The sequence below is a fragment of the Gambusia affinis genome, linkage group LG18 (assembly GCF_019740435.1).
Source record: "Gambusia affinis linkage group LG18, SWU_Gaff_1.0, whole genome shotgun sequence".
NCBI lineage: Eukaryota > Metazoa > Chordata > Actinopteri > Cyprinodontiformes > Poeciliidae > Gambusia > Gambusia affinis.
The window spans coordinates 10,088,532-10,110,873 of NC_057885.1; the positions used below are offsets into that span (position 1 = coordinate 10,088,532).

At 39.8% G+C, this 22,342-nt stretch overlaps 2 protein-coding genes across 7 annotated transcripts; both read right to left on the reverse strand.

Moving 5' to 3' along the window:
* Positions 1–427: 427 nt before the first annotated feature.
* LOC122820164 (protein mono-ADP-ribosyltransferase PARP14-like) lies at positions 428–19,319 on the reverse strand. Of its 6 annotated transcripts, XM_044097369.1 has the most exons (12): positions 19,063–19,267; positions 18,634–18,674; positions 17,787–17,841; positions 16,929–17,024; positions 16,252–16,842; positions 13,903–14,042; positions 13,489–13,669; positions 11,096–13,355; positions 10,572–10,708; positions 10,046–10,226; positions 9,596–9,949; positions 428–813 (listed from the first exon to the last, which is right to left on the reverse strand). In XM_044097369.1, exons 3-8 carry the CDS (start codon positions 17,803–17,805, stop codon positions 13,075–13,077), a joined length of 1,308 nt encoding a protein of 435 aa, XP_043953304.1. In that variant the 5' UTR covers positions 17,806–17,841; positions 18,634–18,674; positions 19,063–19,267; the 3' UTR covers positions 428–813; positions 9,596–9,949; positions 10,046–10,226; positions 10,572–10,708; positions 11,096–13,074. The 6 variants fall into 6 exon arrangements, with proteins under 6 accessions (XP_043953304.1, XP_043953300.1, XP_043953301.1 ...); XM_044097365.1 differs by having other exon boundaries at positions 16,929–17,841; positions 19,063–19,319; XM_044097366.1 differs by lacking the exon at positions 18,634–18,674 and having other exon boundaries at positions 16,929–17,841.
* On the reverse strand, positions 509–9,040 carry parp142.2 (poly(ADP-ribose) polymerase family member 14-related sequence 2.2). The gene is made up of 14 exons (XM_044097363.1): positions 8,812–9,040; positions 8,605–8,729; positions 6,242–7,762; positions 5,849–6,085; positions 5,303–5,527; positions 5,173–5,227; positions 4,937–5,083; positions 3,725–3,787; positions 3,456–3,632; positions 3,189–3,368; positions 2,473–3,084; positions 1,982–2,118; positions 1,264–1,444; positions 509–1,167 (listed from the first exon to the last, which is right to left on the reverse strand). Exons 1-14 carry the CDS (start codon positions 8,981–8,983, stop codon positions 878–880), a joined length of 4,122 nt encoding a protein of 1,373 aa, XP_043953298.1. The 5' UTR covers positions 8,984–9,040; the 3' UTR covers positions 509–877.
* Positions 19,320–22,342: the final 3,023 nt, after the last annotated feature.

The window sequence follows — 22,342 nt, forward strand, 5'->3', positions numbered from 1 at the left end:
CGTGGCTGCTGTTAGCATGTTCTTGTTCTAAATGAAAATTAGCAATTTCTTCTTTGATTTCCAATTTTGACTTCCAATGATTCACTTCCTGCTAAAGAGCCCCCTGGTGGTTGAAGAAAAATCCACAGAAAAGCCGCATAGGGCTATAAGCCGCAAGGTTCAAGACGTGGGGGAAAAAAAGTATCGGTTTATAGTCCGAAAAATGCGGTATTTATATTTATATTGGTTTTTTATTTTATTTTATGTTTGCTCATTTATATTTACAGTACTATGCAAAACCTCTAAATAACTTGTATTTAATTTTGCTTCTGTAGAGCTTGTTGTTTTCTCTCGTTTTCCTGAGGCGTCTAAACTATTTCAAATAGATTTGCAATACCTACATGTTTCAGAAATGGTAAAATGTGTAGCAAAGATCAGACACAAGATCTTTATTGACCATGCTTTTAATGTCAGGTTTTCAGCTCCCCGGGGAATAACCCTGTGGAACCTATTAAAGATTTATTCAAGATGTATTTAAGATTGTTTTATTTGCAATTTTTTTTTTACAGACTCGATCAAAAAGGTTTCAATAAATTGTGTCTTTCTGACAGGAAGACATCAATAAGTTTCAAAAGACCCTTTTAACAAGTTTATAATTCGTTGATACGTGTGTGGACAGGACCAGCTTCTAATTTTAAGAGATAAAGAAATCAAACAAAAAAACATCATAGAACTCTCAAAAATCTGATAAAACAATAATCAAGGTTACAACAAATTTTTGTTAAAGGTTCAATAGATTTGAGGATTCCCGGTAAACCAGGAAATATTTCTAACCTAATGTTACCCAGAACCCACTACTTCCCTCCGACTTTGACAGAACCATGAGACGTTTTCAGGGTCATTGCTTGAAGGTGATGAGGTGGTCCAGATAAGCCTGGTCATCGTGGAACACGACGAACATGTTGGGTCTGTCCATTTTATCCACCACGCTGTCGTATCGTATGTGAGGGTCCTTGTCGTCGAGAGGCGGAGGAACCTTCATGCCTTTTTGGCCCAGAGTGTAGACGCCCGTCAAGACTCGAGCCACAAACATCAGCTGAGAACCATCAGCAGCAGGTCTGGAGTAGGTGGGCTGGCTGGAGTAGCTGGCGTCTACAGCAAAGTAGGTTCCCTCACCGTATGCTGTTGCTAAGAGACCGACGAAAATAAATAAAGATTTTAGCAAACTATAACAAACAGATAAGATACAAGTCTTGGTTTAGAGACTAGATCAGATAGTTTTACCGTTTTGCCCACAGAAGCGCCTGTTGAAGCCAGTTTTCATGATGGAGTCACAGTTGTCCTCCGTTGTCCCGTGGTAAAGAAACTTTTCATTTGCAGCTCCCTCTTGTTTGTTCTTTTCAAATATTTTTTTCTTCTGTGCCTCGTAAGCACGACGGAGATGAATGTTCTGCACGCGCTCAATCTAACAGGAGAACCGACAAAACTTGTTAAAGCGCCATTTCCTCAACTGTGGTCAGCTGACGGCACCTCTATAGAAAAAAATGTTAGATATCTTGACAAAAAAAGCTAATGGAAGCTGATCAGTCAAAATCATTAAAATCTTTGAAATTTCTGACCTATTTATGTATTTTTTTTAAAGATGAGTATCAGCAGGTCATAAACTGATATGGATTTAAATCTCTATTTATTAGGAATGCAAACTCAATTTCCTAAGTTTCTTTTTAGCAACAAAACTGTCAAACCCCAAATAAAACACTAATCTTTCCTGAAACGGGACAAATTATATTTTAATCACAGAGGCGTGCTTTCAAGCAAATTTAAGGAGTAGGGAATCATGCCCAGACCTTGAGTACAACCCTAACCAGAAGAAAGAAATATTAAGTACAGTTATCAAAAACATCCTACAGATACTTGTAAAACTCTAAATCACTTCTGAGGTAACCAGCAACAAAATCAATTTTTAAAAATGGTGAATTGATTCCTAATGGAAACCACCAACCTTCATTACAGTTTGGACAGCAGTTTGTCTGAATCCCAGCTTCACTCGCTTGTATTCTGGTGAAGAAGACTTCAGCACCACCCTCTTCATCACCTCACCGTGCGACATGCTGTCCCATTCCAAAGGGAACGTGAAGTCTGGAAAGTATTTTACACCAGAACATTATAGAGAACCCGTCTTATAAAATAAGAGTATCCAGTAGGATAACTGAGATGTAACCACAGCTTTGACACTGAATGAGAGGAATAAACAAAAGTTATATTAATACCAAAATCTAGTAATATGATATTTGCGTGTAAACGCTGTAGTAGTCACTATTTAGTGTGATAAGTGAATGAAGAAGTATGAGAGTTTTAACAAAAATGAGGGAGGTAATAACAGCAGGTTAGCTAGCTGACACAACCCAGCAACAACAGGCCTTTTGCAAAATGCAGAGTAAAAGCAGCTTTTGAAAATACTTCATAAATACTTTTAAAATCTGCTTCTCTCACCTTCCAGATTCTCAAGTCGTTTGAGATTTGTTTTGTGTCCTGCAGCTGAAGCCGTCAAGTTTTGTAGATCCACTTGCCACAAGGCTCCGTATGCATCCACAATTCCTCTGCCAACATCCCTCGTTTCCAGGTTGTAATTGGCCATTTTGGGGACTCTCTCCCAGTTTCCATTTTTCCCCAGGATGCACCACATCACACGCACGAACAAATCGTCCTCCTCCCTCCCTCTCACCTGTCTGGTGAGGGTGCCATGCAGGTCCGAATTGAACTTCACAATTGCCCTGTTGACCCCGTCTTTCATGCCAGTCACTATCAGGTTTCCAGAGTGGTCCTTCTTCATGTACAGACCCTCCATCCTCACCAGCTCCTCCAGATCTGACATGTCGTCTGCGTTGAGACTGCCCAGCTGCTCTTTTGGGAAGGTGTGTTCAGTACACTGATGCTTATAAAGATTCTTCAGTTTTTCAATAGCATCATTAACATCCTTTCTGGTGAGACCCAGGAGCAGGAATGTAGATGTCTCACTTGCAGGAATGGTATCATATACGCTGAGGTTGGCAATCAGAGGTAAAGGTGCCGGTTGTTGTACCTGAGGCATCTGAAATGGTGGAGCTGGAAAACAGGTCGAAGATATTTGTGAAAAGTCCGAACATGATATTTAAAACATCATAAGAGAAACACTGGGAGAAAGTCATTTGTGAAAAAGGTTCTGTTACCTTTTCTTCCAGAAGTGGGGAACATCTGTGTCGCTTCTTCTTTAAAAGCTAAGAAGACGTTGATTTTAATCAGGACAAGGCGGATGCAGGTGAGGCTGTGAAAAGGACCGGATGACGTGGCGGTTTTGATTCCTCTCAGGATTGCACCTGCAACGACTGGAGGGTCCAACCCACCGGCGCCTGCAGAAACAGATTGTCCAGACGGAGCTCAGCCACAAAGTGCAACATTTATTATGGGATGTTCTCTAAAAAACAGAATATGCTTACCTGCACAGATGGCAGGAATCGCTACAGAGCTAAATCCCTGGTTTTCACAGTAGCTAACGACGCTGGGCACAAGTGTTTCAATAAGGTTTGCGTCTTTCTCTCCACATACATGCAAGATGGCTTTACAGGGGAACTGTCCGGGCGGCGTCACAAAAGGCTTTCCTCGACTTACTGTCGCTGTACACACAAAGCACAGGAGATCAACACAAAAACCAACTATCTGAACTGTGTGTTGCTTTAAGACACAGTGGCCAATTCTTCTCTCTTACCTGTTTTCAGCTGGGCTTCCACCCCTGATCCAGCTACCGTTAAAATGTCTTTGCAAACTCCCTCTGTAACAAATAATTATGTACACTTTAACATGATTTCTTTGCTGATGTGAAAGCAGAGCCAAGACTTGTTTCACAAAGGGTAACAATCTTTTGATAAAGATGAGATGCTTTTGCAGATTCACATTTTTAATAAGGCGTTCGACTTGATACAGGGCCATTCAAGTAAATCCATTTTTAAGAGTAGCAATCTTTAAGTGTTTCTACAGGTTTTCTAATGTTGCCTAATCAAAAAAAAGAAAAAAAAATCAAAATCACCTTCAGCTTTTTATTAAGTTATTCTATTGCCAATAATAAAACAACACAAAGTCCATGTGCATACTCACGCAGATAACATAATCTGATTTGTTAATCATTGTGGCTTAAAGCTTATAAAAACCTTATTTTAAACTATCCACTGATATTTATTGAGTCTAGACGGTAAACCAAAAACATTTGATTATGTTTTAAAGAGTGTTGGTTGTATTTTATTAATTTTTTTTCATGTATTGTGTTCCTGGTTCTTTACTCATCAGGAAAGCACCAGGTGAGTGCTTTCCTGATTGTATACTTCATTGATGTCATCTTTAGTGGAAAATTTTGCTCTGACTACAAGTCAATTTGTCTCCCAGTAAACGTTTCATATCTGTTCAGACATCTGAGAAATTTAAGCGGCTTTTTTTTTATACTGTATGGAAATTACTCCAACAAATTGCATGAGTTATTTTTGTTTAATCAAAGATCATAAACTGAACATTTTATAACAGTCCATTTGATAAGTCACAAGCTGATTTACGAGACCTCATGATGGTGAAAGTCAGTAATAGAGCTCAAAGCCTCATGTCTCCACACATTTAGTCCCGTTTGGAGGTTCAGTTTGCCTGACGCCACAAAAAAGCAATGACTCCTGAAAACCAATCAAAATCCGGGAAATCCTCTCAAACATGTTTTATGGGTAAATATTGTGAAGCCGAATCATGTGACCTGTTCTTATTCTGTTTGTCAACTATCTGTTGTCGCTGCTGTGATTTCTACGTGCCTGCGTGTTCATGCATCCTCTTTTCTGCTCTGTAAAATCCTTCAGTGTGTCAACAAACAGCTTTACAGCTCCAGTGTCCTTCCTTCCTGGGACTTTGACCTTCAAATGCTCTCCTCCTGCATTTGATCACCTACCGTTGTAGAAGTTCTCAAAGTCAGTGGTGTTCACCACACCGTCTGTAGTCTCGTTAGTGATGTCGCCGAACACCAACTGCAGTTTGATCCCGCCTCCCACAGTGATGTTGACGTCGTCGAGGTCACTGGTGAGGGATCCGAAGAGTGCTAAGAGAAAGAAGCCGTCTTGAAGTTTGATGCCGATAAAATGTTTATATGCAACAAAAATTATGAACTGCCAATGAAGTCTGGTTTACCTCTGCCTCTCTGGTTCATGATTGAGCTGAGATGTTTGTATACTTCATGGTAGCTCTGGAAATAATTAAAATCAATAGTAAATGTTCTGTAACATTTATTTAAATGCCATACTTTGCTTTGAAGAGGTACCTTCTCGGAGTCAGGATGGCCTGGTTTAATGACGATGTGGATGGTGGTGAGATTTCCGCATCGGTCAGACAATGCAAACTGGCGAATGCTTTCCTTCAGAACTTGAACGGCTTCACTCAAAGGGTATTTTAGGAGTAGTCCAGGCCCGATAACAGGAATGGCCACTGAACTGAAGCCCTTCTCTGCACAGAGGTCCAAACATCTTCTTAGCCCCCTAGAAAGAGCCTGAAAGACAGGAATAAAACATTTCCTTGTGTTAATAAGAATCCATCAATCCACAGGCCAGATGGGATATACGGTCCGGCCTGTCATAGGGTTGTCCCTCTGCTATCAGTCTTGATATCTTTTGAAGAATGGCACGCAGTAGGTATCCTGATTAGATACCAAAAACTCCACAATCAAACAATGAGTCCCATCCCATAGAGCGACTCATTCTGTCTTTGTTGAGACAAGTCATCTTATGAAGGACGCTAATTTTAGCCACTTGAAACCGTGTATTTTTCTCACCATAAACAGATCTTCATTTTTGGAGTTTTGATTTCTCACCTGCACTCCTCTTCCTCCAACTCCGTCCCAAGCCAGGCACTCTATGCAGAATATCTTGGAGCAACCCAGAGAGGCACTGGCACTGACCTCCAGAACATCACCAGGAATGAGGGAAGAATTTGCGGACAATAAGTCAAACTTTGATTTGACTATGTCTCCGCCTTTCCTAAGCAATGACTTGCCAATATTTGTTGAAGACAGCTGCTTGCCGTGTGTGGGGACGACCAAAACGTTCACCTGTGGAAACGTTTAGAAATAGCATTAATAGAATACTGACATCCTGACAATATCAGGCCAGATAGTGGCAGTAATGTCAGATATTGGCAGGATGTGAGATATTCTTTCTCACATTGTGCCAAATGTGAGAAAGAAAATAAAGTAAAATGGTCAAACCTGCTCTTTCTCTAAGCTGCCAATCTTGATTTCTAGGTTGATTTTGACTACTGGACTGTCTCCAACAGTGCTGAAGCGAGTCCTGGGAGTTGATGGTCTTGGTGTGATGCTGCTGAGGCTTCGCTGTTTGGTTGCCACAACTGATGAGCTAACAACTTGCTGTTCCCTAATTATCACCTGACAGGAACTTTCAACCAGCTCCTTGCTGTCTTTACCAGCTCCTTGGAAGTACTGCAGCGCCCCAGGACCATCCAGAACCAGTTTGTCCATTGTCATGCTGGCCAGAGCTGACCCGAGGGCTTGTCTGGTCTCCTGAACCCGCAAACGAGGACCAGACAAAAGAACACAAGGATTTGGAAAAGGGGAGGCTTTGATCGTCACATCGGTCTGCTTCACTCCAAGTATTTCTAAGATTTTACCAAAGCAGTCAACAAGTTCAGGACACTGCAGACTGATAACCTCTTGAGTTGACACCTGATTAGCCTGGTACTCATAAAGAAGCTCTTTAAGCTTGTTCACGTGTTCAGTGTAGCCCACCAGCTTTACTTTGGTTGATGGAGTGCCACTGGATCCAGGAAGGAAGCTAACATTCACTCTGAACTCGCCACGGTTTTCTTCATTCTTGGCTTTGTTGAGGATTTCCTTGAGTCTGTCGAGATCTGGAGCCACAGCTGCAGCACCCTGAAGACTCACACTGGATTCATTGAGATCTCTCAGCACCGCCGTCTCAGCTTCCTTCAGAGCATCCGAAGACAAACTGGACAGAACCAATTCCAACCCCACTTCCAGGGACACTGGACTCCTGAGACTTTGCTGAAACCGTGTTTGGTACTTGGAGATAACACTGCTAGTCGCCATGAAGTCTAATAAACCATTTGAAAGATTGACCCTCTTCTCTTTTATCGTCTCAATCAGTTTGTTAAGTTTGGCTGCACCAGACTGCACCTTATCTTCAGGACCTTCTAAGATTATGATGTTAGTGGCCCTGCTGATTTTAACCTCTGGACAATTTGCACTCATCTCTCGGTTGAACTCCTCCTCAATCAGTTTGAACTTCTTCTCCACAACCGGCTGCTCTTTGCGAATTGGTATGCTTTTCTCCAGAACCGCAATCTTGTCCTTCACTACATCTGATTCCCCCACAACCACAGCATAGCCACTCTCTGAGTACACTTTCACATCATCAGACACAAAGAAGGGATCCTGTAGAACCTTCTTGACTTGTTTGGGCTCAAGGACATGATGGCAGGTGTAGGACTCCATGAGACCGGCGAAGGTCTTGTCCACTTGTAGCTCCCAGTTTTCTGCTGCGCCATCAAAAGCTCCTCTGGGCCCTTTCTCTATGTTCCCCCTCACCACTGCCTCTTCTTCCTCAAAGTCTAGCTGTATTGTGCAGCCGATTGCAGACAACTGCTTCTGCAGTATTTTGTAAGCTTTAGGGTTGTCTCTCATGTAGAACAAGAGAAAGATGTCAGTCTTGAAAATCTTCTCAAGTCCTTTTGTGCTGACTTTAGTAGTCGTCTGAAAAACCAAAACAGCAAAATGAATGAATTTGTTACGTAATGGAAAAGTGAACACAGACTAAATTCATTAGAAAAAACATCGCACCTTGGGAAACCTACCACATTTTATTTCCACAAACAATAATGTATTTATTGGGATTTTATGTGATAGACCAACACAAAGTAGTTCAAGAAAAGTGTCTGAAATCTTCAGACAAACATTTGTTCTCTGGACATCAGAGAGCAAACATCATGAAAAAGTGGGCAAAACATTTTGTCTTCTAGATGAAGACAAAATGTTTCAGCAGCAACATGGACCCAGAAACCGAGGCAGCAAAAAGTGGTTCTAGAAACGACTGACCCAAGGAGTCTGAAAACCCATGTGAACCACACTTGTCAGAGATTTGCTTTGTAAGAATCTGAAAAGTCATATGCAATCTTCATTACACTTAAAAAATATGACTTTGAATTAGTCAATCATATGAAATCCCAAAAATATAAATTAAAGTTCATGTTTATAATGTGACAAAATAAGATGTATGGATACATTTTTTAAGGTACTGTGTATTGTGTTTGTGAAATATTGAAATATATCTCTTACAAACATAAAGATTGTACAAGTTACTACTAAACACTACAGTACTGGAAAATGTACTTTCCAGTTTTATGACTCAAATCCAAAGTTAGAAACATAAGGGAAACTGGTCTGACCAGTTGAAAATGAAACTAAAAAAATAATCCAGACAAATATGCACTTTAGGGTAATAACTAGTATGTCTAGTCAACAACTCTAGTCCCTGTTGAGGTTTTGTCCTGCTTATAAAAGATTCATATACATATTTGCAATAAACTAGAGCTCACTTGTGATTGGCTCGTCGATGGCTGATCCTGGGTCTGTGGCGAACCGCTCCGAGTCACGGTCAGGTGTAGATCTCCCCCAGGAAGACTAATCGTATGAGATTTCCTCTTTAAAACCCTTTCCTGGTCTGTAAGATTAAAGACAATATAAATACTGTATGTTTTAAATCTGCATGCATGCTTTTATTTAAGCCAAATATCAGTGCATACCTTCTTCTTCCTTGAAGCAGACTTTATAGATTTTGTCTCCCACCTTTTCAATCCCACCACAGTCGCCTCCCCCGGAGTCTCTTCTTTTCTGAAAGTGTCTCCTGACCTTTTCCTTCTCTCTGTCTGTTAAATGTCTGGCCTCAAAATACAGTGGATAAGGATATTCAGCCATTTCTGACTTGTAAACTGAGAGAGGACTTTCTGCACTTGTCCCTATTCTGAGTAAACAGCGTTCACTGAAGAACTAGTTTCCCTTTCTCTTATCCTTCACTTCCCCTTCATACTTTTGACACACCCAGTCACAGTCACAGTCCGGGAACTGGAAAACTTGAAGGTATTTCCTGGTGTCATTGTTGAACACTGGTAAATCAAAAGGTAAATAAAAGACAGTGACACCCACTGATCATGGCTCCATGATAATATTTATTAATGTACAAACACAGCATCTAACATTTCATGTGGTTATGACATAACTTTGTGATTTTGTAATATCCCTACATTCACTGTGTAGAAGAAGCATATTCACACATAAGTAATACTCAAGCTGCGTCGCACATACCAGATACGTAAGCATAACAAAACTTTTAATAGTTTTATTATTTGTTGATATGTGTGTGAAATGTTTGCCCCTCTAATTTTAAGAGCCAAAGGAGTTAAAAGGAAATCATCATAGGACCTTCAGAAAATCTGATAAAATAATAATAAAGACAGCTTTCAAAGGTTACAATAAAGTCCAACATATTTGAGGTTTTAGCACAATTCAGTAAAACTCTGTATTTCTAACCTAATGTTACCCAGAACCCACTACTTCCCTCCGACTTTGACAGAACCATGAGACGTTTTCAGGGTCATTGCTTGAAGGTGATGAGGTGGTCCAGATAAGCCTGGTCATCGTGGAACACGACGAACATGTTGGGTCTGTCCATTTTATCCACCACGCTGTCGTATCGTATGTGAGGGTCCTTGTCGTCGAGAGGCGGAGGAACCTTCATGCCTTTTTGGCCCAGAGTGTAGACGCCCGTCAAGACTCGAGCCACAAACATCAGCTGAGAACCATCAGCAGCAGGTCTGGAGTAGGTGGGGTGGCTGGAGTAGCTGGCGTCTACGGCAAAGTAGGTTCCCTCACCGTATGCTGTTGCTAAGAGACCGACAAAAATAAATAAAGATTTTAGCAAACTATAACAAAGAGATAAGATACAAGTCTTGGTTTAGAGACTAGATCAGATAGTTTTACCGTTTTGCCCACAGAAGCGCCTGTTGAAGCCAGTTTTCATGATGGAGTCACAGTTGTCCTCCGTTGTCCCGTGGTAAAGAAACTTTTCATTTGCAGCTCCCTCTTGTTTGTTCTTTTCAAATATTTTTTTCTTCTGTGCCTCGTAAGCACGACGGAGATGAATGTTCTGCACGCGCTGAATCTAACAGGAGAACCGAGAAAAAATTTCCTGACGGCACCTCTATAAACAATATTTCAAAAACACGTTAAAACAAAGTGATAGATATCTTGACAAAAAAGGTAACGGGAGCTGATCAGTCAAAATCACTAAAATGTTTGACATTTCTGACCGATGTTTTTAAAAAGATGAATATCAACAGGTCATAAACTGATATGGTTTGAAATCTCTCCTATGTATTATGCAAAAACCTGGATCAATGTTGAAACAAAAACTAGGAGAAACAAATATTAAGGGAACTTCTGAGGTAAGCAGCAGCAAAGTCCATTTTTAAAAATTGTAAATTGATTCTTAATGGAAGCCACCAACCTTGATTATAGTGTAGCTAGCAGTTCGTTTGAATCCCTGCTTCACTCTCCTGTACTCTGGTGTACAAGACTTCAGCACCACCCTCTTCATCACCTCACCGTGAGCCATGCTGTCCCATTCCAAAGGAAAAATAAAGTCTGGAAAGTATATTAGATCAGAAAGTTGGATGGTTTTTTTTTCCTATTTAGGGAACCCGTCTTGTAAAATAAGAATAAAATAAGAATTAGATTTATCCACAGCTTTTACACTGAATGAGAGGAATAAGCAAAAATCATATTAGTAGTATACAGTAGTGTGATATTTGAGTGTAAAAGCTGTATTAGTCACTGTTTCGTATAAGAAGTGGAAACTTTCTTTTTTTTTTAAAAAAAGAGAAAGAGTACACAGGCTTAAAATGAGGAAGGTAATTCTAGCAAATTAGTTAAGTGACACACACAATCCAGCAACAACAGGCCTTTTGCAAAATGCTGGGTAAAAGCAGCTTCTGATACTTAATAAATACTTTTAAAATCTGCTTTTCTCACCTTCCAGATTCTCAAGTCGTTTGAGATTTGTTTTGTGTCCTGGAGATATCACTGCTAGATTTCGAAGATCCACTTGCCACAAGGCTCCGTATGCATCCACAATTCCTCCACCAACATCAGAACTAGTTTCACTTTCCCTTATCCTTCATTTATCCTTCATACTTTTGACACACCCAGTCACAATGAGGAAAATTGAAAACCTGAAGGTATTTTCTGGTGGCGTTGAACACTGGCAAAGGAAAAGGTAAATAAATGACAAAAAACCCACTGGTCATGGTTCCATGATGTTTATTAAACTACAGCGTCCAACATTTCATGTGGTTCTGAAATAACTTATAATTGCATAATTCCTGTTGTAGAAGTGTATTCACACACAACTAACACTCGATCTGCCTCACACATACCAGATATGTAATTATAACATGTGGTGGTAAGCAGAGATCTCTGATTCAAGCATAGAGTGTTTCTCTTGGGTAAACTCTGCTGCTGCCAGGATTTCTAGAGAGCAAACTTGAAATGGGAAGAGTCAAGAATTGAAAGCGGTGTCATATTACAGTACAATGGGACCATCGTGGAAGGAAACCACATCTTTTACTGTTATCTTATTAAAAACAAGCAGATTATTTAAAACTATTAAACCAGACGCTGAAAGAATAGACTAAACATATTTCTGGCCTTTTTTTTGTCAATAAATGATTGCATGGCCTAACTTTGAACAAGCTTAACAGATGGGTTAACCCATCACTTGTTAATATCTTTATACCAAAGGAAAAGTGTAGCTGTTGTGGATCACTTGCAGAGCAGATCAAATTGAGACTTCTCTAAGTTTTGCCCAATTTGGGGCCTTATAGTAGAAAAACCGTTTATGCCTTTGCCATGTCTGAATTACTGCAATGCAGTTGGAACATCTGAGCAAAAACTTCCTACATGTTGAGGCGTTTACAGTCTGCTGCTGCCAGGACTCTGACAATACAAATCATGTTCTCACATGTTTTCCACCCCAAATTCAACCAAGCTGGCTAAGGGTTTATGTTTTGGTACGTTCTAAGTTTCTCGTACTGACTTAGAGAACTCCGAGGTGATATTACAGAACTCCTGCACCCAGGTGTTCTGAATATGTTACATTTTCAAACATGCTGGAAACATTGTGCATGTAAACAACCCTGTTGTCCTCTGATTTGACATTACAGGAACAGACAAAGGACTCAGTTGACACTGAGCTGAATTAACAGAAAAACTCTGTGCTTTTCCAACGCCTCTCTAGTAGACAAAACACAGTTTGCCTATATTAGCCAACATCGATTATCAATTGTAATAAAGTTTCAAAATATAAAAAAAAAATAAACGTCTCCTCTAAACCATCTCGTCTCACATAATTACCACATTAACAACAAATCACAGCATGTTAATCGCCAGGAGAAAGCTGCTGATTCGGCTGCCGACTCAGCTTAATTGCTCTGGTTTTGCGGTTCATGCACTACCTCATATGTCTAGACAACAGCACTAGCTCCTTACTATGTCTGAAAAAGATCCCTGTGGCATCCCAGCTGTAATTCTCCTCAATGCTATCTTATAACAGAAAGCCATAATGTTGCTCGGTAGACTGAATTCCTTCCTCACACCGTCATATATTTGCTAATTTTTCTTCCAAACCAGGGCGCTAACTGGCTACCTATGGCACAGAATCTTTCCTTCAGGTAATAGTGTTTGTGTTAGTGAGATAAGGCCTTTAATCTCAGTTAAAAATGCAGCTGCAGCTCTCAGGAGGATGAGTCTCTAATCTGGGCGATGCCTTCAGTCCTGCGGCGAACGACTTTAAATCTTCAGTTGTCAAAGACTGTGAACTATGTCTCCGAGGCGTGTATGAACAGAAACATTGTTGGCACAAAACATTAGTTAGGAACAACAGAAACCGCAAAGGTATGAATTGGTACACGGGCAAAAAGATCAACAGGGTTGTTTTTCTTTTAAACATGTGCTTAACGAAAGGTGATGAGGTAGTCTGGGTAGGCTTGGTTATCGTGGAACACAACAAACATGCTGGGGTTGTTGATATTATCCACCAAGCTGTCGTAGCGGTCATGGGGTTGCTGGCTGTTGCGAGGCGGAGGAATCCTCATGTCGCTGCGGCCCTGAGTGAAAAGGCCGGTCAGGACTCGGGCCACGAACATGGTTTGAGTACCGTCTGCTGCGGGATGGGCGTAGCTCACTGAGTAGCCGGCATTTACAGCAAAGTAGGTTCCTTGACCATATACAGTAGCTGTGAAAGATAAAATTAAATAATGACCTTTCATGGTGGAGGAAAGTACCCAGGTACGTTACTGCAAGTTTTTTACACGTCCTAAATCTCCACAAACAATTAATCTGCAGAAGAACTAGTTAGTAGACACTACCATGTTTCCCAGAAAAGCTCCTGTTGAACCCTTTGGTTTTGATGGAGTTGAGGTTTTCCTGACTTGTCCCGTGGTACAGAAGTCTTTCAACCACCCCACCTTCATTTTTGTTCTTTTCAGAGATGTGTTTCTTCTGCATTTCATACGTGCGCCGCAGGTGAACGTTCTGCAAGCGTTCAATCTGACAGGAAGGAAAGAGAGATAATAGATCAATAAAACAGTTTTATTTATATGATTAGTTTAAAAAAATCATTGCTTAGGTTTGATTACTGTCTATTAGACCTAATAAGAAGTGTTCACCATGTGATTGTAATGAATGGATAAAATGAGAAGGCCTTTGTCTACGAGTTAATGATGTGGTACACATCCACTGAGACAAAAACAAGAAGCTAACTAAAAAAAGAGTTCCCCTACCTTCACAATGGTTTTGTTATGGGCAGTCTGGTTGAATCCCTGCTGGACGGTTCGATGCTCTGCAGACGAAGGATCCAGCAGCACTTGCTCCAAATCTTGAGTTTTAGACATTTTGTCCCAGTACAGTGGAAATGTAAAGTCTAGCAAAGTGTCACAGTTGACATTAGAAGATGTTAGAAACACTTAAAAATAATCTGGAAACTTCATAGATGCAGTTGTTAGATTATAACAGCTGACCTATTTGGTGAAATGAATAAACATTTGGCCTCTAACTGGAACATCATCACATCCGTGATTCAGGCACCATAAAATAGTTTTAATGCTTACTCTTTTTATCATAGCAAAGCCAATAAAACTTTGAGAATGTAATTTTCTGAGACATCTTCTTTTCAAAAGCAATACTTGTGACTGCATAACTCTAGTGATGAGATCAAATATTTCCTATTTTTAGTTGAAATAAAAGAGAATGAGGGTTGCATTCAACTTTGTACACGTGGTGCCTAAATATCTACAAAGAACAACAGTCTATGAGCAAGTTAATTTCTAAAAAAAAATGCTATGTGTATATGCAGTTTAAAACTTTATCAGGTTATTTCTACATGTTCGTGTATTTGACAGACCAACCATGTTTAACAGAGTTATTATTAGAGCTTCTTACAAGAAGTCAGAGCTGGTTAATAAATTACTTCCTTGCAAAACACGTCATCAGTTACTGGCAATCCCTCTCTGCTAATAAACTGTTCACGTGACTTCATAAAAATGCCACTGAATAAAAGATAAGATCTGTAGATCCCCAGGCCAGTTAACTATTTGTAGAATGCATTTTCATTGTAAGGGTATGTTTTTATTATTTGTTTGTTTCTAAGAACATATATCAACATGACAGCTGCCTAGAGAGTGATCTAAAAGGCAGAAAAAGCCAGTAGATAACATGAGGAGCCATAAACATGTTACATACACATTTAGGCCTCACTCTTAAGTTGGTAACTACAAATTGTTTGCTTGAGATTAGTTCTTTTTTGGGGGGTTTTATCCGTACTTACGTGCCATGGAGTTGCCAGACAAAAGATGAGCCCAGGGCTCAATAGACTTAAATGCTGATTGGACTGCACCACTAGTTCCTGCTGGTGAGGGGGATTTGAATTTTCTTTGTTCCGATTAACTATTGTATCCAAGTGAATATTTGTATTTAGAGTTTAAATTGGTCTGGTCAGCCAGTGGGTCATTTCTTTGTTAGGTCACTTATGTTTGTTTGTGTAGCCAGTTTGTTTGCATTTTTAGTTTGTTTGGGGTTTTTTTACCTTTTTTATGAGCTCCGATATTTTTTTCTCACATTTAATATTTTGAGTTAAACTAAAAGAAAAACCTATTTTTCTAAGATTTCCCGTGACGACTCCTGTGTTCAACTCGGTCCATCACACACACATAAGGCTTTGTGAATTTGGACCGATCTTTGGTTATATTAGTACTGAAGTTAAATCCAAGCTCTTTGTGACTAGAACAGAAACTGTGTGGGAGGAAAAAAAATACGTTGTGCCACTTTATGACCTTTTAAAAGCTGCTGTCATACTTTCTTTCCTTGCTGTCTCTTTTTTATATAATAAAGCATCCATCCATTATCTTATCCCTAGTGGAGTGCTGGTGTCTATTTCTTGCGGTCAGCGGGCGAGAGGTGGGGTACCAACCAGTATTTGTAGCATGTTATGCTCTGGTTTTCCATACTGTGTGTATATTGGGATGAAGGGTGTAAAATGTACCGTCTGCTTTCGTGTCAGGATAGAATATGTTCCTTTTTCCAGTCAGTTTTTTCCCCTATTCCTAATGCTTAATAATAGCCAGCCATTCCTCTATGGACAGCCTACAATGGTTCCAATGTATTGTTTGCACAATTTTCTTTAGCAAACTGATTCAACTGCTCTGACATGTCAGGCACTCTAAGCATTTGACATGTCAGAGTTGGGAGAACCCTTCATCAGTGCCAACAGAGCATCTGCATAGCTCAGGACAGGCCCATGTAAAGTTCTCACTGGGCCATTGCTGCAACTTTTGGGGAATGTTTATGTTGTTCTAAACCAGGGGGCATGTTGGCTGAACATGTAGTGGTATATATGGTATGTCTTGAGCTGAAGCTAAACCGACATTTTTTTTTTTTTTTTTAGCATTCCCAAAATGATTCATGGCAGTCTGACTTTGTGTTTCTGGTAGCAGAGTCAGTCTGCAAGGTAAAAGGCAACCAACAGGCAAATATTACTCTCGTTGCCTCTTTCAAAGTTTGGAAATTAAATCTGATGGGATCCACTGAAACCTTAATGAAGCCAACACTCAAATAAAAGCATTTGTTTCCCTTACCTGGCAAATTCTCAAGTCGTTTCAACTTGGCCGTCTGTCCAGTTAAATCTCTTCTGGCCTCCATCTTCAGTAGATTCACACTCCAGCTAACCCCATGTGCGTCCACTATGCCTTTTGTGATGTTTTTCTTTTCCAGATTATAATTGCCTGTTTTTGGGAGCCTCTCCCAGTTACCGTTTTGTCCCAGGATACACCAAGCTATGCCAGGGTACAGACTTTCCTCCTCTTTGGCTCTCAGTTCTTTCCTAAGAGGAATGAGTGTTTGGAGCATCTGGTTCACCTGGTTGACGCCAGCTTTCAACCCGCTCACCGTCAAGCCCCCCTGGCTTAAAGGGTTCTCCTGTACATACAAGTCCTGAGTCTCTACTAGGTTCATCAACTTCTTTATGTCTTCCTCTGTGAGGTCTGCCAGATCCTGATTGGTGAAGGTTTTGGTGGCGCTGTGGTCTTGGTATAGATTCTTAATCTTTGTTAGGGCAGCGTCAACATTTTGTCTTTGAAGGCCCACAAACAGGAAAGAGGACTGTTGACTGGTGGTTGTAGTATGACGAAGACTTGGGGTTGAAAAAATAAATTGTCTTGGTGCTGATACTGCAAATTAAATCCAATATAAATGGTTAGAGACAGTCAGATGCAACCAGAAGAAGACTCATAGTACACCTGTTCATTGTGCTTACCTTGACGTTCCTGGATCAGAACTTTACAGGAGCTCTCAACCAGCTCTTTGCTCGTTTTACCTTCTGCCTGGAAGTAACGCACAGCTCCCGGACCATCTAAAACCAACTTTTCTAATGTCAGACTGGCTAATCCGGACCTAAGAGCCTTATGGGCCTCCTGCACATGGCAACGGGGGCCAGAGATAGTTACACAGGGCTTGGGTTGAAGGGATTGTTTCAAAGTAACTTGTGTTTGCTTAATGCTAATCAGTTCTAGGATTTTGCCAAAACAGTCAACCATTTCAGGATGTTGCAGGTTCAGCACTTCTTTTGTAAAAACCTGATTCAACAGGTAATCCTGAAGAACATCTCTGAGATTCTTCACATATTCAGCGTAGCCCACCAGGCGTACTTTGGCCACCGTGGTTGCACCTTGCCCAGGGATGAAGCTGAAGTCCACCCTGAGCTCATCACGGTTTAGGACCGTCTTGGCTTTCATGAGGGTTTCTTTGATTCTGTCTGTATCTGGAGGAGCAGTGGCAGCGCCTTGGAGCTTCACAATCTCCACACTCAGATCCCCCACCAATTCTGCCTGAGCCTCATCCAGGTCATGAGGGCACTTACAAAACAAGACCAAGTCTGACCCGACCTCTATGAACACGGGATTCCTGAACCGCTGCTGGAAGAGTGTCTGGTACTTACGAACAGCATTACTGGATTTAATAAAGGTTATTACATCTTGAGGAAGATTTATTCTCCTCTCTAAATCACTTGTGTTTTGTCCATGGGGGTTAGTGGGTCTTATGTTGCCAGGACCTTTCAAGATGACTATGTTTGTATTTCTTAAGATGTCGACTTTTGGGTAAGACAGACGCTGACCTTTGGCAAAATCATTCATCACTCTGAACTGCTCCTCCCTGTGACCGGGGTCCTTCTAGAAATAAAACAAAGACCAAAGAAAATTATTATCTGCTTCATTCACAGGTCGGTCCAAAATTATTTATAAACCAGTAATTTTGGTTTAGAATCAAAATTACTTTTCTTTATCCAAGTCGTCTAAGAGGAGATGAAATAGGAATCTCTCAAAATAGAATTGAAAAGATTGAAAAAAATAATTAATACACTATTGAAAAAAAATTATATATTTTTTCCTTTTTATTTAAAAAAAATACGATGTAGAAATATCTGTGGCAAAAAATATTCATTTCAAAACTTTCATTGCCCTGACCTTTAGCTCCCTGCAAAGAATCCTTTTCAGATTCACATTAAGACGACCATGGTCCACTCCAAAACATTAATATTATTCCCATTCAGAAGAAACACACCTGAATCAAATGGCTGAATTACTTCCCCAATATGCAGTCAAGTCCTCCAAAGGGATGCTAAAGACTGTATTCAGGTGTGATGAAAACAGGACATGGGTCCTCAAGGCTGGGATTTGAAGAGCCATCTCCAAATTATGTTCAATCAATTGAATTGACATCAGGTGAACTCCAATCAAGTTGTGGAGATGAATCTGAGTTCAATTCTGGGTGTCATGACCAAGCTCCATATAAGTATCTGATATTTCTATGCAGTGCAAAGGACATTTTAACCATTATCACGACAGCATAATTTCTTTCAGGGAAATTTTGTTTAATAAACTTTGGAATAAGGTTTCAATTTATCAAAATCAGGGGGAAGGGGTGAAGCATAGTATATAATTTCCAGAAAAAAAAAACCTCACCTTTTGCTTAATATTGGAGTTCCTTTCTGAAGTTAAAACATCTGGAAGAAAACATTTCAAGTAGATTGAAACTGTGACATTTCCTTGGCCAATACTTTTTGTAGGATGGACGGGGCACACAACAAAAAATAAGTCAAAAAGAAAAACAGGTTCACTTTGAATTATGTGATGCAATTCACTAAATTTGATTATCTCCTTTCCTTTATTCTCCCACAACTATTTTTTTAAAACATAAAAGTCTCAGATAAAGTGCGTCACTGCTTTCTGTCAGGAATAGTTTGCTTCGGTCGGCTAATGCTAACCTGTCAAACATGCTAACGATGTAACCAACCACTGAGTTAGCATGAGTCTGAGACTGCTGCTAACTGACGGCTAACTCTGTTATGAGTACTGATGACAGAGTTAGCTTTGTTTCTAAATACAACTCACCGAGTGTTGGTGTTGGTTTTTCACTTCCTCCCCCAGAGTCTCTGCTGTCCTGGACAGGATTTAAGTCTCCCCTGATTCTAGAGAAATTATTTGCTGATATTTATCAATTTTATCAAAACTTTTGAACTTCTAACAAGACTTTTAATAAATGTGTCACCATTTCCAGAGCTACAGTCTTGACTACTTATCTCTCGAGACAACTTTGAGTTTCAGTTTCATTTACTGAGTCTGTGTATTATAGTGACACTCCCAAACATGCAAATAGTTTTCCTTTTACGACAACATTTTTGTTTGTGTTATCTTCTGCAAATGACAATATGAAATAAATAGGCTGTAGAGTACGCTGAGCCATTTTTTTATATCAAAATCTATTTTTGAGTCATCAAACTTATCTTCTACTCTTTGTAAGTGGTTGTGAAAAAGAGGCTTTCTCATAACAACATGGTACAAGTACTTCGATACTAGCAGAGACTATCAGAAAGTCTGAGAATTATTGTTTAGAACCTGTATAAAATATTAAAAATTAGGTGTTTTTTTTAGAAAACGAATTAGTTTTTGGAAGCAAAATATATTTAAATATGATATCACGTTTATTTTAATGACACGTGTCAAAATTAGATCCATTTGATTTAATGTATTGTCATTCAACATTATATAAAACACAATAAAACCAAATAACTAACACTATGTTTTAATGTCTTGTGTCAAACCGGCATGTTGTACTACCACAGCAAACCACTAGATGTCACACTGAGGTTGAAAACCGCGGCAAGATGAAGTTTACAGCATCCTGCACAGTGAATAGCGTCCTTATTCAATGTTCAAAAATTAAAATCTGCTTTCTTCTGAGATTTTAAACAACAAAATTATCCAACTAAAGTTAAAGCATATTTTTATATATCATATTTTTTATATATCATATACCAAGATTTATATATCTTTTACATATCTTCACAATATGGGCTCGGCTGTATTTACTAGCTATATAATTTAAGAAACTTATGGTCATATTTGCATTTGAGATTGGAAGGGAGTTCTGGAAAATCACAAGTTGTTGGGGATTCAAATGTTGACTATAGGCATTTGAAACAATAAATGGTGGAGATGGAAAACACAAACTCCTCACACTGATGAACTCTCAAAGTCGGATACATGATGACACGCTTAGGATCTGTAAACTTATTACACTTTTGATGGTACTTCACATGGGTTATAGCCAGTATCTATATAATATTCTGATCAGAACAGCTTTCCAAATAGGATTGTGACATCAAGTTCTGTTTCTGCATGAATGATTTTGGTCACATTAAACAAGTTTGAGGGCTAAGTTTATATATATATCTTCTGATCAAAATGACAGATTTCCTGTGTTAGTAAGGGAATGTATGCAAAATTATTTGAAAGTAATAAGGCCAAACCTTCTAAAGCTATTACTGAAAATACATTAACAATATTAAATCTAGTGGCAGACGCCATATCAGATCGTTCACTCACCATAAAGGTAATTGGGCCTTCATCTTGGAAAATTGTAGTTTAAAACAATATTTTTGATATGCAGTTATTTTTCTGTCCACCTTTTAGTTCTAAGAGCCAATACCAAAAACCAAATGTACTAGTATTAAAGCTAATCTTGAAGGTTTACTTTAAGTCAAAAAATAAAAAAAGAAGAAAAATAATGAAGCCTGCCAAGACAAACATTTTCACCCACAGATAAAGAAAATGAACAGAGAAGAAAATAGATAAGGACTGTCAAAGGTAGTCTACCTGCAGGCCTGTTTTTCCAAATCAGTGCACTGAGAAACTCCTTCCTTTTTTTCAGAAGTTCATAAAAGGAAGCATTCGTCATAAATGACCCACATGCAGAATACACCTCAGGGTAAAGAGAAAATCAGTCAAAGTTTATTGTACAAAGGGCTTGAATGCGTCTCCTTTGCCTGAGGTATTGAACAGCCGGGGATCTGAGGACGGAGTAGATGAGAGGTGAATAAGTTGTACCGAAGGTGAATGAGTGATTGAGGAGAAGATTTGTCGCCAGTCGTAGGGATCTTGGAACCAGAGGTCTCTTTATGGAGAATCCCGGTGGTGAAGCAATAAAACTCAGGAGGCACAAAAGGAAACAGCCACTGAGGACCTGGAAGGAGATCACAAGGGAGCCTAGAGTAAAACACGCCGGGAGATAACACACTGAGGGGCACAGAGTACCGGGAACGGCAACACTCAGGTGTCAAAGGAGTGGCTTCTCTTAAACTCTGGCTAATGACAGATCGCCCTCCAGACAACACAGCCTCTTGTGTTGTCTGGTTGTGGGGCTTTTCCTTTCCCTAAGGAAAAGCCCCTCAGAAACCAAAACCCCAGCTTCCCAACAGTAGGAGCCTCAGCAGATTCCCAGGAAAAAAGCTGTCATCCATGAAAGAATGTGATGCACAGACACCACAGCAGAGGGAGGGAAAAAAGAAAAGTGAAAATGAAAGTAAAAAATATAATGTCTGTGGATTCAAAAGATTGTTTCCGACATGTGGTCCTTCAGATCTCCCTTCCCCACAATGGGATCAACGTTTAGATCCGTCACACAGTGGGCTATTGGCAACAGTTTAATGTAAAATCACCAACACATAAAGTCAGCCGCATTATTTTTCAGCTATTCAACGTCATTTCTGCTGTGAGCTTAATTATGAAGCCTAACAAATGGAATCAAGGAGAAGTACAGGAGATAAAATGTGACTTCACAGAGCTCAGTGGTGGCACACAGACACAGAAGAGTTTCACTCATAACTACAATAAATAACAGCAGTAAAATATCTGGCCAGTTGCTTGCAGCTATTAGCTGCTCTATTTAGCATCCAGTGCAGATGAAGCACTCCACTTAATCAGCTCGTATTGTTCTCCTGTGATAGAGACCTCATGTTTTTACGAAGTAGGGTTAGGGAAGGTTTACTTTCACTCCTTTGGCCACAGTGGCTTTGGTCGTGCAATTCAGTAACAAAGAAATTCATCGTTTGTCGTAAAATTTCATTTTCAACTGAGAATCTTTTCCTGAATGATAGTGACCACAGGATCTGACCACAGGACCTACGACCAGGGAACTGGACTCGGCGTCACGATGTCCAATCACAAAGCTCTTCTTAAGGAAGCCGGGGTCAACCTGAGGGACAGCAAAACAGCATGCGAAAGGTCACTACCACGACCCTTAGAGGTCACTGAAATATATCAGGGATTTATTTGATTCTGCATTAAACAACAAGTCTGATGAACTGACTTTTTTTTTTTATCTTGCATTTGA

Coding starts and splice junctions, on each gene's coding strand:
- parp142.2 (XM_044097363.1), bottom strand. CDS start 8,983: ATGGCTGAATATCCTTATCCACTGTATTTTGAGGCCAGACATTTAACA. Junction 8,730..8,811: donor CTGCTTCAAGGAAGAAGAAG/GTATGCACTGAT, acceptor TTAATCTTACAG/ACCAGGAAAGGGTTTTAAAG. Junction 6,086..6,241: donor GCAGCTTAGAGAAAGAGCAG/GTTTGACCATTT, acceptor ACGTTTCCACAG/GTGAACGTTTTGGTCGTCCC.
- LOC122820164 (XM_044097365.1), bottom strand. CDS start 17,805: ATGAATGATTTTGCCAAAGGTCAGCGTCTGTCTTACCCAAAAGTCGAC. Junction 13,670..13,902: donor ATAACAAAACCATTGTGAAG/GTAGGGGAACTC, acceptor CCTTCCTGTCAG/ATTGAACGCTTGCAGAACGT. Junction 13,356..13,488: donor GAGCTTTTCTGGGAAACATG/GTAGTGTCTACT, acceptor TATCTTTCACAG/CTACTGTATATGGTCAAGGA.